This window comes from Callorhinus ursinus, unplaced genomic scaffold (genome assembly GCF_003265705.2).
Source record: "Callorhinus ursinus isolate GAN/ISIS: 27379988/994484 unplaced genomic scaffold, GSC_fseal_2.0 scaffold68, whole genome shotgun sequence".
NCBI lineage: Eukaryota > Metazoa > Chordata > Mammalia > Carnivora > Otariidae > Callorhinus > Callorhinus ursinus.
The window spans coordinates 849,345-863,538 of NW_027397130.1; the positions used below are offsets into that span (position 1 = coordinate 849,345).

General features: G+C 65.0%; 1 protein-coding gene and 1 long non-coding RNA gene across 7 annotated transcripts; one reads left to right on the forward strand and one right to left on the reverse strand.

Annotated features, from left to right (window-relative positions):
• Positions 1–194: 194 nt before the first annotated feature.
• On the reverse strand, positions 195–10,339 carry SLC16A3 (solute carrier family 16 member 3). Of its 6 annotated transcripts, XM_025859719.2 has the most exons (7): positions 10,187–10,339; positions 7,372–7,621; positions 4,400–4,549; positions 3,216–3,463; positions 2,689–2,832; positions 1,592–2,350; positions 195–921 (listed from the first exon to the last, which is right to left on the reverse strand). In XM_025859719.2, exons 4-7 carry the CDS (start codon positions 3,436–3,438, stop codon positions 668–670), a joined length of 1,380 nt encoding a protein of 459 aa, XP_025715504.1. In that variant the 5' UTR covers positions 3,439–3,463; positions 4,400–4,549; positions 7,372–7,621; positions 10,187–10,339; the 3' UTR covers positions 195–667. The 6 variants fall into 6 exon arrangements, with proteins under 6 accessions (XP_025715504.1, XP_025715505.1, XP_025715503.1 ...); XM_025859720.2 differs by lacking the exon at positions 7,372–7,621; XM_025859718.2 differs by lacking the exon at positions 10,187–10,339 and having other exon boundaries at positions 7,372–9,056.
• A 325-nt stretch (positions 10,340–10,664) lies between these two features.
• Positions 10,665–13,673, forward strand: LOC141371306 (uncharacterized). The gene is made up of 2 exons (XR_012376154.1): positions 10,665–13,183; positions 13,394–13,673. It is a non-coding gene; the product is annotated as an uncharacterized lncRNA (long non-coding RNA).
• Positions 13,674–14,194: the final 521 nt, after the last annotated feature.

Below are 14,194 nucleotides of genomic sequence, written 5' to 3' on the forward strand. Positions count from 1 at the left end.
GCCACCGGGGCCCTGTGTGGACACAGCCGTCTGGGCTCCAGCAGGGCAGGGTTCAGAACCAGCAGCTTAGAAAGCTGACCCGGCTGACAAGGGCCAGAGCCACTCTGTAAAAACCACCAGATTGTTGAGAAAAGGAATTTGGAGTGAACAGACCCCTACCCCACGTAGAAAAACACCCCAGCTCCTTGAAGACATTCCTTCCAAGATGGCTCCTCCCACACGCAGGTTTATTTCAGACCTTCAGAGGCAAAGGGAGGGAGTTTGGTTCCCCAGGCACCCTGCAAGGGGCGGGCTGGGGTGCCGTGGTGGAGACGGCAGGATGGGGCGCAGCCAGCCGCTTGGGGAGGCCCCCTCCCGAGACGGTGCCGCTCGGCCGGCTCTCCCCAGCCTTGCCCTCTGATGCCCACTGTGTTGTCTCTGAAGCATGGGTTTCTAGGTCCCTGAGCTCAGCGGTGGGCACCAGGCTGCTCCAGGGTCAGCAGGCTGGTTCCCTGGTGCAGACGGCTCATAACCTCGCGGCTCGGCTTCACCACAGTTTGGAATGACACGGTTCCCAGCCCACCACCTCCCTGGAGAAACACGGACGGCCAAGCTAGTCCTGTTTGTGAAATAAACATGAGCGTTGAAGTCTCTGTCCGGTTCCGTCACCCCCACTGGCCTCCTGGGCTCAGACGCTTGTTTCTGGGGTGTGAACGACCTCCCCGTTTTTCTCGGGCTCTGCTTTCAGGAAGTGCTCCACCTCCCGAGAGTCCACCCTCACGTCTGCGGGGGGCTTGTGGCGCTCCTCTTCCTCCACGGCCGCCTCGGGCCTCCTCCTAATGCAGAAGTTGCCCAGCACCAGCACGAGGGAGGAGGCCAGCACCTCGGCCCCTGCCAGGACAAACACGTACTGGTAGACGTGCGTCGCATCCAGGAGCTTGCCTGCAAAGGGGTGACAGCGTCAGCCCGGGCTGAAGGTCACCCGCACGGTCACCAGCTACTTGTGCGCCACTGTGCTGTTGGGGACAGCCTGGGGGCACCCTGTCCCAGCCTCCCCCGTGCCCCCAGGCAGCACAGACCGGGAGGCTTGGAGGCGGCTTTGGAGCCGAGCAGGTGCAGGAAGCAGTCTGAGGGTGAGCGCCTCATCTGAGGCGCCCGGAGGTAACCTGACCACACCGTCACTGGAGGCCTCTTCACCCATGGCCCTCACAGGAACGCTTAGGCCCCAGAAGGGCCCCAGGACCATGAGGCAAACCCCGGGCGCTCACCGGGTCCCATGGGGGGGGCCTACAGAGACAGCTGGAGAGACCCAGGCTGGGCTGCCCACCTAGCCCACGCCCCAGGATTTTCTCAGCCTTCGCAGAGAAGAGCAAAAGCCCAGCATAACGGAAGCTGACCCCCACCGCGGCGGTGAGCTGGCCCGTGTGCGGGGATGGTAGCGCCCTCAGGATTCTCGCACATGCCAGCCGTTGACCCAGGGAGTGGGTGTGGCCGGTGCTCACTCCTGACACCTTGCTGGCCACCTGGGCAGGGGTCCCTGCGGCTAAGAGCCCTCCTGCGGTGGGTCCCCTCCCCCAGGAAGGCTTTCTCCCGGCTGCGTCCCACCACTCACCTCCTGATGGGGGCCCAATGAGCACAGCGATGGCCTCCAGCAGTAGCACAAGGCCAATGGCACTGGAGAACTTCTGGGTGCCCACGATAGCCATGAGCACCTCGAACTGCAAGGCCCCCACCATGCCGTAAGAGATGCCGAAGAAGATGCAGAAGACCACCAGGCCTCCGTAGTCGCTGGCTGTGGACCCCGTGAGGTCAGTGAAGCCATTGAAGAACATGGAGAAGCTGAAGAGGTAGACGGAGTAGGGCCGCACCTTCTTAAGGCCTGTGATGAAGCCGGCGGTGGGCCGCGCAAAGATGTCGACGAAGCCCAGCACAGTGAGCAGGAAGGCAGCCTGGGTGTCGGGCACACCCAGGTCCTTGGCGTAGCTCACCACAAACACGGGGGGCACAAAGAGCCCCAGCACCATGATGGAGGCGGCCATGGCGTAGATGACAAAGCCACGGTCCCTGAAGACACTCAGGTCCAGCAGCCGCCGGGATGGCCGCTGGGGCGCAGGCCCCGAACCCGGCCTGGGCGCCTCCAGGGGCCTCATGAGCGCGGCGCACACGCAGCAGTTGAGCAGGAGGCCCCCCAGGATGAGGAAGCCGCCCCGCCAGCCGTAGTGGTCCTGCAGCACCTGCCCCAGTGGGGACAGGGCGCACAGGAAGACAGGGCTGCCCGCGGCTGCCAGCCCGTTGGCCATGGGGCGCCTCTTGTTAAAGTAGCGGTTGAGCATGATGAGTGACGGCTGGAAGTTGAGCGCCAAACCCAAGCCTGCGGGAGGGGCAGGCGGTGAGGCATCCTGCCAGCCCACCCGGCCCCTTGTCCCCGTTTTCCACCCTAAAGTTCTAGGTGAGGGTCTGCAGGTGTCCATGTGAGGGGACCCAGTGTGTGTCCGAAGCCCCTGTCACCAGCTGACGTGCGAGGAGAGACCAGTGGGGAATGGGGGACAGACTGATGCCAGGGCTGGAGGCAATGCACAGCTGCCCGCTCCTGAGAGGCCCTGCTCTGGGTACAGTGCCCCCAGGATCCAGCCACCTGAGCCATTGCACCCGGCCACGGAGGGGCCAGCGTGCCACGGCCTGCCCTGCCCCCGGCCGGGCCCCACTCACCGGTAATGACCCCAGTGGTGAGGTAGAGCTGGATGATGCTTCTGCAGAAGGACGCAGCCACCATGCCCAGGGACGCCAGGAGGCCACCCGTGAGCATGACGGGCCGGCAGCCAAAGCGGTTCACGCACACGCTGCAGAGTGGGCCTGTGGGGGGCGGGGGCACAGGGTTGGGCCCAGTCTCTCCACGCCCACGGAGACCCTCCCCTGACGCCCCCCGCCCCGCTCAGCAGATACACCAGGAGCCCAGGGGGTGAGAGTCACACTCAAACGCCTTCCTGAGCAAAGCACGGTTCACAGTGAAATGTCCTGCACAGACTCGGCCTGTGCCCAGGTTGGCCCTGTGGGGAGCCATGGCTTTTGGGCAGGAGCCCTCCAGAGCTCCCCTGTAGGCACCCTGGAACCCGGGCCGCAGACACCAGATACTCCTGCCAGTGCCCCCCAGGCCTTTTTGCTGGTGTGTGAAGCTCTTAACCAGAGCTGCCCTTGATGAACTCCAGAGGTGACCACTGGGTGTGACAGCCCCGTACCTGTCCCATACAACATGGCCAGCAGGATGGAGGAAATCCAGGCTGTGTCGCTGTAACCGATTCCAAACTCACGCATGAGCTCCTTGAAGAAGACGCTGACCGCCTTGGGGAAGGCGTAGGAGAAGCCCGTGATGACGAAGCAGCCAAAGAGAACGGCCCAGCCCCAGCCCCCATCAGGGGCCTTGATGCCTGTGGGGCCCTCGTCAACCACGGCACCACCCATGGCCAGGAGAGCGGGTTGTGCGTCCCTGAGGAAGGAAGTCAAGCTGACTCAGTTGTCCGGCCTCGGCCACAGCAGGGCCCTGCTGCCCGAGCTACCTGACAGCCCCACCTCTGGCCCCCACCTGCCTTGGGCGCAGGGCAGGAGGGTCTGGGCTGACCAGCAGCTGCAGCCCTTCCTCCCACCCCCACTCAGGCCTGGCCTGCTCCCACCCAGCTGGCTCTAAAGGGCAGTGGCTTTTTTGGGCTCAGCACAGTCTCAGGTTACCTCCTGAGGAGGACAGACCCCAGCAGGGCCATCAGCCCAGCCCAGCTGGTCCTCCCGCCTGACCCCGTGTGGGGGAACAGGCTGCACTTCCCGTCCACTGTGGGCAGGTCCTGTGAGAGGGGGCCTGGGGCCCCACCTGGGGTGGTGTCCCTGGGGGCCTAATCTAGCTGTGGCAGGCGGTGCTTTCCCACCCCCAGGGGAGCGGGGCTCCCGATTCTGTTCTCTGTCGTGCTGCCCCCTGAGTGAGAGCCTGAGGAAGCGGGGCGGGCAGGCCGGAGTGGGGGGGGCGGACAGTCATTACTGCAGAGGACGCCCCCTGTGCCCTCTGGCGAAGGAGGGACTCCTCCCTCCTAGTTATCCACAGGCTGCAGGTCTTCCAGGAGAGCTGGGCGGGTGGGGGGAGGGGGTCTCTGCAGATCAAGGAAGGGGAGACCCCAGGTGGGCAAGCCAGGCTGCTAAGGCGAGGAGGGTGCTGCCTGTGCCCACTGTTGGCCCGAAACCCCCCAGCAGCCCCGGGCCCACTCCCTGCCCAAGCCACAGCTGAGCCCCGTTGAGGCACAGTAACTTGGAATGCTGGGACCAGACGTCCAGCTGGAGACCCCAGCCTGCCCTCTGCATCCCTCGCCTCCACCTGATCCTAGCACCGGAAATCCCCTAATCCCAGAGATGAGGCCGGTGGCTCGTCACCCCAGCTCACCAGACAGAGGCTGTTTCCAGAAGAGTGCCTCCTCAGTGCAGGTGTGGGGAAGGGAGGGCAGCCCCCGGGGCCTGGGCCTGTTGGGTCCAGCCCGCTCCGCTGCCTGCTGCAGCCTGGCCACTCCCCACCAGCGTGTGCGAAAGACCAGTTCTGGGGGAAATAAGCCCCGATGGGGAGCATTTGCCAGGTCTGTGGTGTAAACGCTCCACCTACCCGGATGTCCAGGAACGTCCCAACCAGGAGACTGCACAGCCCCAGTGCCAGCCACCTGGCTCCACCCCCCGTCCCCTTCCCGACATCATCCTTGACCTTACCAAGCCCCCTGGGTGGCCCATTTTCTGTGTGCCAGGCCTCGAGCCTAGGGCAGGACTTTGGAGTGAGGACAAGGGCCTCAGTGCCCAGCCCCTGGGAGTGCAGGGTCAGCGGAGGGGGAGGAGGGATGTGGAGAGTAACCCCCCCAGCCTCCACCCTGCCCCCAGCATCACAGCCACAGGTGCCCTGCACCCGACTCTGTTGCCTGGGCGGGGGGGGGGGGGGTCTGGACTCCAATTCAGGGGTGTGTCATGTGTTAGGGGTGTTTGGGTGATTCCAAGCAGCGGCTGCTGTCGAAGAGAACCTCCGCTAGATGACGGGTCCCCAGGAGCCAGCTGGCTGCAGGCCGACGCAGCCCACTGGAGCAGAGCGCGGCCCCGGCTCCCACCCCAGGCTGGGCCAGGCTTCACAGCCACGGGCACCGCGTCTGGGAAACCCAAGAGACAAGCTCTCCTCTCCCTGGGCTCCCAGACCCCATGCCCTTTGGCACGGCCCCCCTCCCCACCGGCTCTCCCGAGTGCCCAGAAGGCTCGTGGACCGGAGAGCAAGATGCAGGGTGTTACTGAGGCCAAGGGCTGCGCAGCCCCCGGGGGGCACCCAGACCAAGGAAGCCTCTGGTCCTCCTGCAGACATGCCCACAGCCCCCCCAGGTGGCCCATTTTTGCATTTAAGGCATCCCTGGAACCCAGGACTGGACTCTGCCTGGATAGTCTGGCCTCACCCCCGGGTTTTGCCCTCCAGATCCCTGCCTCAGACTGCAGCCATGTGCCCGAGGCTGGGATGGAACACGGGGGCGAGCGCCATCCCACAGCCAAAACTCACAGGGTGTGGACACCAAGCAGAGGTATCCCCTACCCTCGTTAGCGTCAAGCTTCAAAGGTTCCTGAGGTACAAGCAGCAGGGAGACTTAATAAAAACCCCCCGAATACATCTTAGGAATATGTCAGGATGCAGTGATACTGTTTAAGACAGAAAGCACAAACCCCAGACCCAGGTCAGAGGACAGGGGTGGGGGCCTTGGGGGCCCTGAGGGGCTAGTTGTCCCCACAACTCTGGCTTGTCATGGGTTATGGGTTTACAGACGTTTATCGATTTTTTAAAAATAAAGTAAGTGGGTCATGCAAAGGCCAAAGCGGGAAGTGTGTCTGAAACCAAAAATTAGCAGCAGCTCAGCTCTGTAACCCCAGGGTCACAGAAGAACCCGGGGCCCCCTCTGAGACATCCTTGGGCTGCACCAGCCACAGCCGGCGCTCACCAGAGGAACAGGAGCCCCCAGCCTCTGATGCCCCGCTCTCTGCTCATCTGCTGCTCACCAGGGCTGGACCCCCCACCCAGAGGCTGCCCTGGGCTTCAGGAGACAGATGCTGGCCACCCGTGGGACCCAGGGCGTCCCCCGAGCCAGCACCCAGGAGGGTGAGGGGGTAGAGGAGTAGGTGCCACAGCCTAGCGGCCAGGACCTGTGTGAGCCACCGGAGGCCCACATGGGGAGCATGGCTGTCGCGCCCACCCACCCCTAGAGGCCCCAGAGGGTTCTTCAGACACTTTCCTCCCAGCTAAACCCCAGCCTGGGGTGCCAGCCAGGCTAAAACCCTCCCGGTTCCCCACACCAGCCCGTCCTCAAAGGGAGGTTTCTCAGCAAGGGCAGGGAATGGGTGGGGCCTCCAGGTTTGGAGCAAAAGCGTTTTGCCCAGAAGGGCTTTGCAGATGGGGGGGGGGGGGGGGGGGGAGGTAGAGACGGGGCTGGGATTTCCAAGAGCAAAATGGCCTTCTCAGCCCAGGTCGCCCTGGGGGAGGAAGGCTGGCAAAGGCCCAGACTGGCGGATGTTCTCAGGACAGCCCTGCCACCGGCCCTCTAGAGCCAAGATGGGAGGCGTGGCCCCTCTAGGGGCGGTTCGGGGGGCCCTCACTGCAGTGCAGGGGAAGGTGGTGGCAGCCCGTCTGTGGGTACGCAGCAGCCAGCTGGCCTTGCGATGACATTACCCTCCTGGGGAAGCATGAGAACCACGTCCCCAGCCCAGAAATAACCCGCCCTTGGGGCCTCAGAAAGCTGATCTCCCTGGTGGGGTGTGTGTGCCCGCTTGAGCGTCAGGTGAGGCTCCAGCAGCTGCCCTCCCACCACTTCCCAAAAAGGTCCCACCGCCCCAGGCAGCTGGGAGCTGCAGAGGTGGGCCCAAGGAGGCGTGTGCACGGGGATCCCCGGGAACGCCCCGTGCAGCAGACCACACATCGGAGGGGCCCTCATGCTCTCCCAAATCAAGGGCTCCTGCTAGCTTCTCCCTCAGCGGTCCACTGGCTGGCTGAACCCCAGCTGGGGTCAGCACTCCAGACCCCAGACCCTGAGCCAGCCTGGCCTCCTGCCAGGCCTGTCCTCCAGCATCACCCCCTCCCCAGTGTCCCCTTTCTCTGCCTACTCTACTCAACGGGGCGTTGAAATGCCCCGCCCCACCCACGGCATCTCCACCCGGAGGGCTAGTGCAAAGCTCACACAAACAACCTGACCCCTCACAGCCCTGGCCGTGGCCAGCCCCACATCTTCTTGGCTTCACCCACTTCCAGAACCCCTCGTGTGGTTTCACTCCAGACTGTAGACCCACTGCCGTCCCTAGTGCACTCTGGCATGCTCCCCATGAGACCTCTGTGCCAGAGGTCCTCGCACCCACCTTGGATCCTGGGTCTCTGGCCTGTCAGGCTCCAGGGCAGGCCATGTCCCCTAGGTTCAGTGTGGTGACCTCCGGCTCTAGAGCCTGTGGCCTATCCCAGGTGCTCTGTAGGTTCCCCTTCTGAGGAGACTGGCCAGTTATCTAAGCAGACTTCCAGTCCTTGGAGACCAGCTCCAGGAGGGCGGGGCATGAAGGGGCAATTGCATTCCTTCCTGGACGCTTCCTGCACCAGAAGGCCTGGGAGACACGCCTGGGCACCAAAGAAACAGCCCCATTGTGGCTATAGCACCCGAGGTCCCTGGAGCATAAGGGGGTGGTGGATGGACATAGGAGTGCCACGCCTTCTGGGGGAGGGAGGGCCCCCCAGGCCCCCTTGCCTTCCTTCCCCACTGCCCCTGTTGTGCAAACAGGTAACAGCCTATCAGATGTCTTTGCCTGCCCAGGGCTCAGAAGGCACCACTGGTCAGCGGGATTGTCCCCTTCCCAGGGCCTGTGCAGGACGCCAGATGCCGCCCCCCGCCGGGTGCAGAGCTGGGGCTGGAAGGAGGTGGGCCTTGGGCACTGCCCCAGGTGTGATCCAGGCCTGTCAAGCCCAGCCTGGGCCCTCTGCCCCACTTCCACTGACCACCAAGCCCCCCAGGGCATGTCTGGTGCCCTCAGGGCTCTCGGGTGGGCTCACATCTTCTTGCAGAGGCCAGTGGAGCAAAAATGCTGGCTTCATGTGTCAGACTGGACGCTGCACTGGGGAAGCCCCATGTGACAAGGAGGGGGTCACGGGCCCTGGGGGCGGCTGCAGGCTCGCCGGTCAGGGCGCCCTCCTCTAGAAGGCCCACAGGGGCCAGGGAGCAGTAGAGGCTGGAGCAGGCCCCGGGCAGCCCCCCTCCAGCCCTGGACCCTGCCCATTACATGGCCACCTTGTCCCACCCCTTGACTAAGGCCAAGGCCCGGAGGGGCCTCTGCATCAGCAAGCCCGCTCGCCAGTAAGGGCCCCTCCCGCCACCACCCCGGGGGGCCTGGTGGGGCTGGGGCGGTAGAGACAGGGAGGGACGCGGGAAGGGAGCAAGCTCCGCCCGCCCCGGCCCAGCGCGCTTGGCTTGGCCGAGGGACGTGGGCGACGTGACCGCGCCAAGGGAGGAGCCGCCACCGTATTGCCTGGAGTAGGCGCTCTCCCCGTCTGTTACCGTATAGGCCCGGCGCGCGGGCCGCTGGGGTCAGGGAGCTCCGGAACGGCCCTGGGCGCTAGTGGACGCCCGCGCCCGCCGAAGGAGATCCTGTGGCCCCTCCCGCGGCCCCCCAGGGCGGGACCGACCTCATTTTCCCTCTGCAGGGGCCCGGCCATGTGGGCGCAGCTCAGACTGGGAACGTTGACTGAGAACGCCCCTTTGCAGGAAGGCTTCCCCGCACCGCCCATTTCACAGATGGGGCCGGAAGGTCTGTACTTGCCCGGCAGCACTGTGAGGAGTCCCAAGCCTCTCCACCCCTGGCTCACCGGAGGTGCCTCCCCGATGGATTGGTTGCTCTGTGAGGCAGTCGTCACCCTACTGGACTCCTAACTTTGGAGTGGCACTGGCCCTTCTCCTTTACGCGGGCAAGATCACTGCCGGGACCCACCCTGGAGCAAGTAGGGCCTGGCCCAGGGGACAGCACAGGCCCCCCCTTTACATACACTCCCTGGCCACTGTCCTGGAGAGCACGAACCCCCCCACACCCGTTGCTGCCCCTCCACACTGAGGTTCTAGCTGGAGTCTGGCAGAGCCAGGTTGTCTCCTGGGTATCAGGCCCTGACCAAGGTCACACCAAGTCACTACAGAGCCTGCCCTGGGACCAGGTCTCCCATTGCCCAGCCCAGGCTCAGCCCACACCACAGGCCCCTGGGCAGGAAGGCTCCACACCTGCCTGAGCACTGCCACCTGTGCCCTCAGAGCCCTTCTGGGGGCAAGCCTCCCACCAGAGGAGCCACTGCTCAATCACACTGCCCACCCACAGAGTGATGGCACACTCTGTCCCTCACACCCAGTGTGCACTTCTGGACATGTAGCTCAGTGCCTCTGGGATAGAAAAGCACTCTGGCCTCTGGGCTACCCCTTTATCCCTCACCTAGATGCCCAGGCACCCCCAGTGGCCATGACCTGACTGCTTCCCTTCCACTCACAGCCTGCCTGCCACTGGCCTCATCCAGCATCCAGGAAATTATGTTGTCAACCCACTTTCCAGGTAAGTAAACTGAGGCCCCACCTGGTTTTCCATGGGCCAGGGGCCTGGCGGGGGGAGGAGGGGTCGAGACGAGCCAGGGCGTCCAGCCTGATTCAGAGGGAGCCCCCTACCTCTCTGCCCCGGGCCTGGGCTGGGAGCCGTCGCCCGAGGGCGGGTGTGGGATGGCGAGTGTTTGGGCGCGGCGAGAAGCGGGAGGAGGTGAGGGAGACAGAGGCCCGCGGGCCAAGACACCACCACCGCCCAGCGCCACGCCGGGCGCGCACGTGCACCTCGCGCCCTCGGGAGGAACGAGCCCGGCCAGGCAGCAGCCCCACCAAATGCCGCCCGCCGCCGAGCACAGAGCTCTTCACACCCGCTACCCGGCTCGGCTGCCCCGCGCATCCGCCTCCTGGCCGGGGCCCAGCCCCTGAAGGCACAGGGGCGCATGGGGGCCGGGTCCGAGGGCGCGGCGGGGGCGCGGCTGGCTCCCCGGAACCCCTCGGTGGTGGCCGCCGCGGAGGTGGGGCGCCCGAGGCCGGGATGGGGAAGGGGCTGGGGGCGGGAGCGCGGGCTCGGCGGAGGGTCCCGGGCCCGCCCAGCCGAGCATCCGCGCCGCGCCTACCTGCCGCCGCTCGGCCGCCGCGCGCCTCTGTCCGCCTGGCTGCCGGGGGGACTCGGAGCTCCGGCCGCTCGCGCCGCACGTCCCCCGCGCGTCACCGCCGCCTGGCACCGCCCCTGCGCGCCCCGCCCGGACCCCACGCCGCGCGGGAGGGGCACCCGGAGCTCCCGACGGCACCCGAGCTCTCGCGGGGCGGAGGGACCCCTACCCCCACCCCCACCCCCACCGCGCGGACCCGGGCCGGGGAGGGAGGTGCGCCTTCTCGCCCTGCCGCTCCCGCTCCCCCCGCGCGCCCGGGCCGGCCCCCAGGTCTCGCCCCCGCCCCGCGGCTGCACCCCCGACCCTGTGGGGCTCCCACCTCCCCGCTCAGCTCTGGGGCGCTCAGGCCTCCCTCCCCAGGCCCCCCTGGAATCTCCGCCCCATCCAAGCCACGGCTTCCTCCCAGGCTGGGGGGTGGGCCGGGCCCCCCCCCCCCCCCCCCCCCGCGCAGCCGGAGGGATCGTGGACAAGGCAGTCAACGTCTCTGAACTTCCGTTTCCCCATGTGGCTCCGCGCCCTGCGAAGCCAGATAAAGGCGGTGCCCCTCCCCTCAGGCGCCCAGAACCCGGCCGCAGTGGGGTGGGACACCGGTCCCGGGGCGCTCCCCAAACCCACACCCGCCGACGCTCGCCCACGGGGGAAGGCGGATCCCAGCTGGTCCCAAGTAAGGTGCTTCAAGCCCCATTTTCTCATGTGTGTCATGGAAAGAGCTAGCTCAAGTTTGAGGATGTGCCAGGGAATGTGGCCATTGGTGGCAGCCACCCAGCCGGGACCACAGAAACACTTTCCACCCAGCCGACTTTGAAATGACACTCCAAGTCTCCTGGGACTACAGGAGGCTGAGACATTGGCGACTCTGTGTTCATGGGGTTGGAGGGCAGAGAGCATCAGTAGAGGATCACCACCTCCAAGGTAAAGGGGAGTGGGGGCAGAGTGACAGTATTGGCCTCCTGGCTGAGTCCACCATCCGACTGCCCCCCCTGAGATGCCAAGTCCACCAAGGCCTTCTGCTTTCTCTTTGGGATGCTGAGAGACCACACCCAACGTGTCCCCTGTGAAAAGAGCCCTGGCACTCAGAGGCTGGGCTGGGTCTGCCCCTACCAATGCTTGGGGCCTGACCACCCACACCCCAAAATGCTAAAGAAATCGCCCCATAAGAAAAAGGTGAACAGAGCCCAAGCCTCCAGAGCTGGCACAGGGTCAGTCCTAGGGCTCCTGGATGAAGGCCTGGATCCTGGGTATCTGTAGGGGCACTTGGGGGGGAGCGGATGCCCACAGGGTCTCACAGTCCAGCCCAGCCTCAGGTGGTACCCCCCATTTGCCTACACCAGCCGATGTTCAACCCACAGGTTGGAGGTGCGGGTACCCTAGTGTGGGAGGGCCTCGGAGGGAGTGATGAGGCCTCATGGTGCTTGGGGCAGGGTGCACCTGCAGAAAGGAATCCCCCCACCTGTGGTGGTACTTCCAACCTCTGGAGGGTGGGGCACCCTCCTCCCCTGCCAGGGAGTGCCTGGGACTCAGCCCTTGTGGCCCTAGGAGGGAAGGGGCCTTGCAGGTCCAGCTAGGAGAGCTGGGGGCGGTCAGCCAGGGACACCTGGTTCTACAGGAGCCCCCTGAGGAGGGAGAGGACAGTCCCCCAGACTCAGAGCCCCTCAGGCATGGTCTTCTGTGGGTGTGTGTCCTGGGGCCAGCCAGCTTGCCCAGCCAGAGCTGAGGCAGAGGGCAGGCTGGTCCGACACCCGCTTTGCAGCCTCCTCCCCTGCCCCCAGTAGAGCATTCTAGGGCAGGGGGCTTTGACTGGGGGTGGGGTGGAAGACCAGAATGGGGGCTGGCAGAGTGATAACTGCTGGTGTGTGGGCAGATGGTTCCTCGTGGGAAGCCAAGTGGCTGACAACCAGAGGAAGACTCTCCCCAGGGCTTCATCTGGACCAGCCCTGCAGGGGAGGGCCAGGAGCCTCTGAGACCTGAAACCCTTGGCCTCACCGCTGAGGACTCCGCCGGCCCCGTAACAGAGGTGCCCAGCAACGGGAGGGGCTCGGGTGGCCAGGCTCCATTCTGCACACAGCCCCACGTGGCACCTTCAGGTTTGGGCTGAGGCCCCCTACCCTGAGTTCCCCCTAGACCCTTCATTCCGCTCAAATGGTGCCCTGTGCATTGCAGGCAGGAGTGGCTGCAATTTTCCAGGAGGGGCAGAGAAGGCCAAGGGCACCCACCCCAGACCCAGCCCCGATGCCCATTCCCCGACAGTGGCCCTGGGCCAGCCACACAGCCCAGGCTGCCCTTTTCTGAACGGAAGGGAGCGGAGGACCTAGGGAGGTGTAGCCCTCCTGGCGAGGGGGTGGCTTCACAGGATGGCCCTGTACTGGGTGAGGGGCACTCCCTGATGACCTGATCTGGCCCTGGCCCTGCCTTCCCCCACGGTCGGCCACACCCCTCCTCTCTGTCTCCTAGACTCCCAATTCCTTGAATGGTTGCAAGTCACAGCTTCGGATCCTGTCAGGCCCCGCAGTGTGCTCCGAGGGGCCTCCAGGGCTGTCGCCAGCACCCCGCCCAGCCATCTGCGCCCCGGGGGATACACTCTTGCCTTTCTCAAGAGCTACTGTGTCTGGAGATGGACTCAGACGAGGGCTGGGAGGAGGGCTGTCTCCTCAGCCCGTCGTCTGCGGCTCATCCCGTCTCCATTTTCCCTGTGCATCCAGACAGAGGTGCCAGGCTCTGCCAGGCTCTGCTTCTATCTCCATAAATGACTCTGGACACCTGGAGAGACTTTGAGGGCAGCGGCCACGGGGAGGAGGGTGGAGGACAGGCTTCCTGCTCCTACCTGGGGCCAGACCTAGGGCGCCAGGTTGCTGATGGAGCCATGCAAATCCCCCATTCTTGAGTCTTGGGACCCCACCACTGGACTCCAGGCTATGCCACCCACCGGATGGACTGGACCAGGGCCAGGACCGGCCAGGGCAGGTGAAGAAGGCCAGACCGCGGCCCCTGCCCTCCTTAGGGAGCTGGTGCTCACTCCCTGCCACACCTTCACCCACTCCAGGGTGGAGAGGCCGCCTTTGCAGATGAGGCCAGTGGGGGCAGAGGACCCTCACCCAGCCAGGGCAGCTGGCCCAAGGCCAGGGGTTCCTTTTTCCTTTTTTTTTTTATAAAAGATTTTTATTTATTTAACAGAGATAGCACAAGTAGGCAGAGCGGCAGACAGAGGCAGAGGGAGAAGCAGGCTCTCCGCTGAGCAGGGAGCCCGATGTAGGGCTCGATCCCAGGACCCTGAGATCATGACCTGAGCCGAAGGCAGACGCTTAAGCGACTGAGCCACCCAGGCGCCCCTAGGCCAGGGGTTTCTAAACACTTTCCTCCCACCCCCTCCCTCTCCCCAGGGCCTTTACCTGGGATCTGTTCAGGCTCCCAGAAAAATAAACACATTAGCCGCTTGGCCGGCCTAAGCTGTGAACAGAGGCAGAAATAGGCTGCAGAGGCCAGACCCCAGCCCAGCCTGGCATGACTCACCTGCAGTCCCCACCCAGGGCAGGTGTTGGGCATGGTGGCTGGGTGGTGTCTGTTGGGGGGTGGGGCTGAGGATATCTGGACTAGGTATATCTGGGGGAGGGTGGGGGTTTCTGGGGAGTTGGGGGTGTCTGGAGGGAGATTGGAGGTACCTGGGGTTTGGGGGTGTCTGGGGGGTTGGGGTACCTGGGGAAGGTTGGGGGTGTCTATGGGTGGGGGTGCCTAGGGGTTGGGGTGTCTGTGGGTAGGAATCTCTGCGGGTTGGGGTCATCTGCAGCTGGGGCTGTCTATGGATTGAGGGTATCTATGGATGGGGGTGTCTGTAGGTGGAGGTGTCTGTGGCTGGGGGTGTCCGGGGGTGTCTGGGGTGGGGGTTGGCACTGCTGCCAGAACATTCACAACCCAAGGTCAGTGGGACAGCTGGGCAGATGTGCCTGAGAACCTGATCCAGTTGGGGACAAGGAAGCA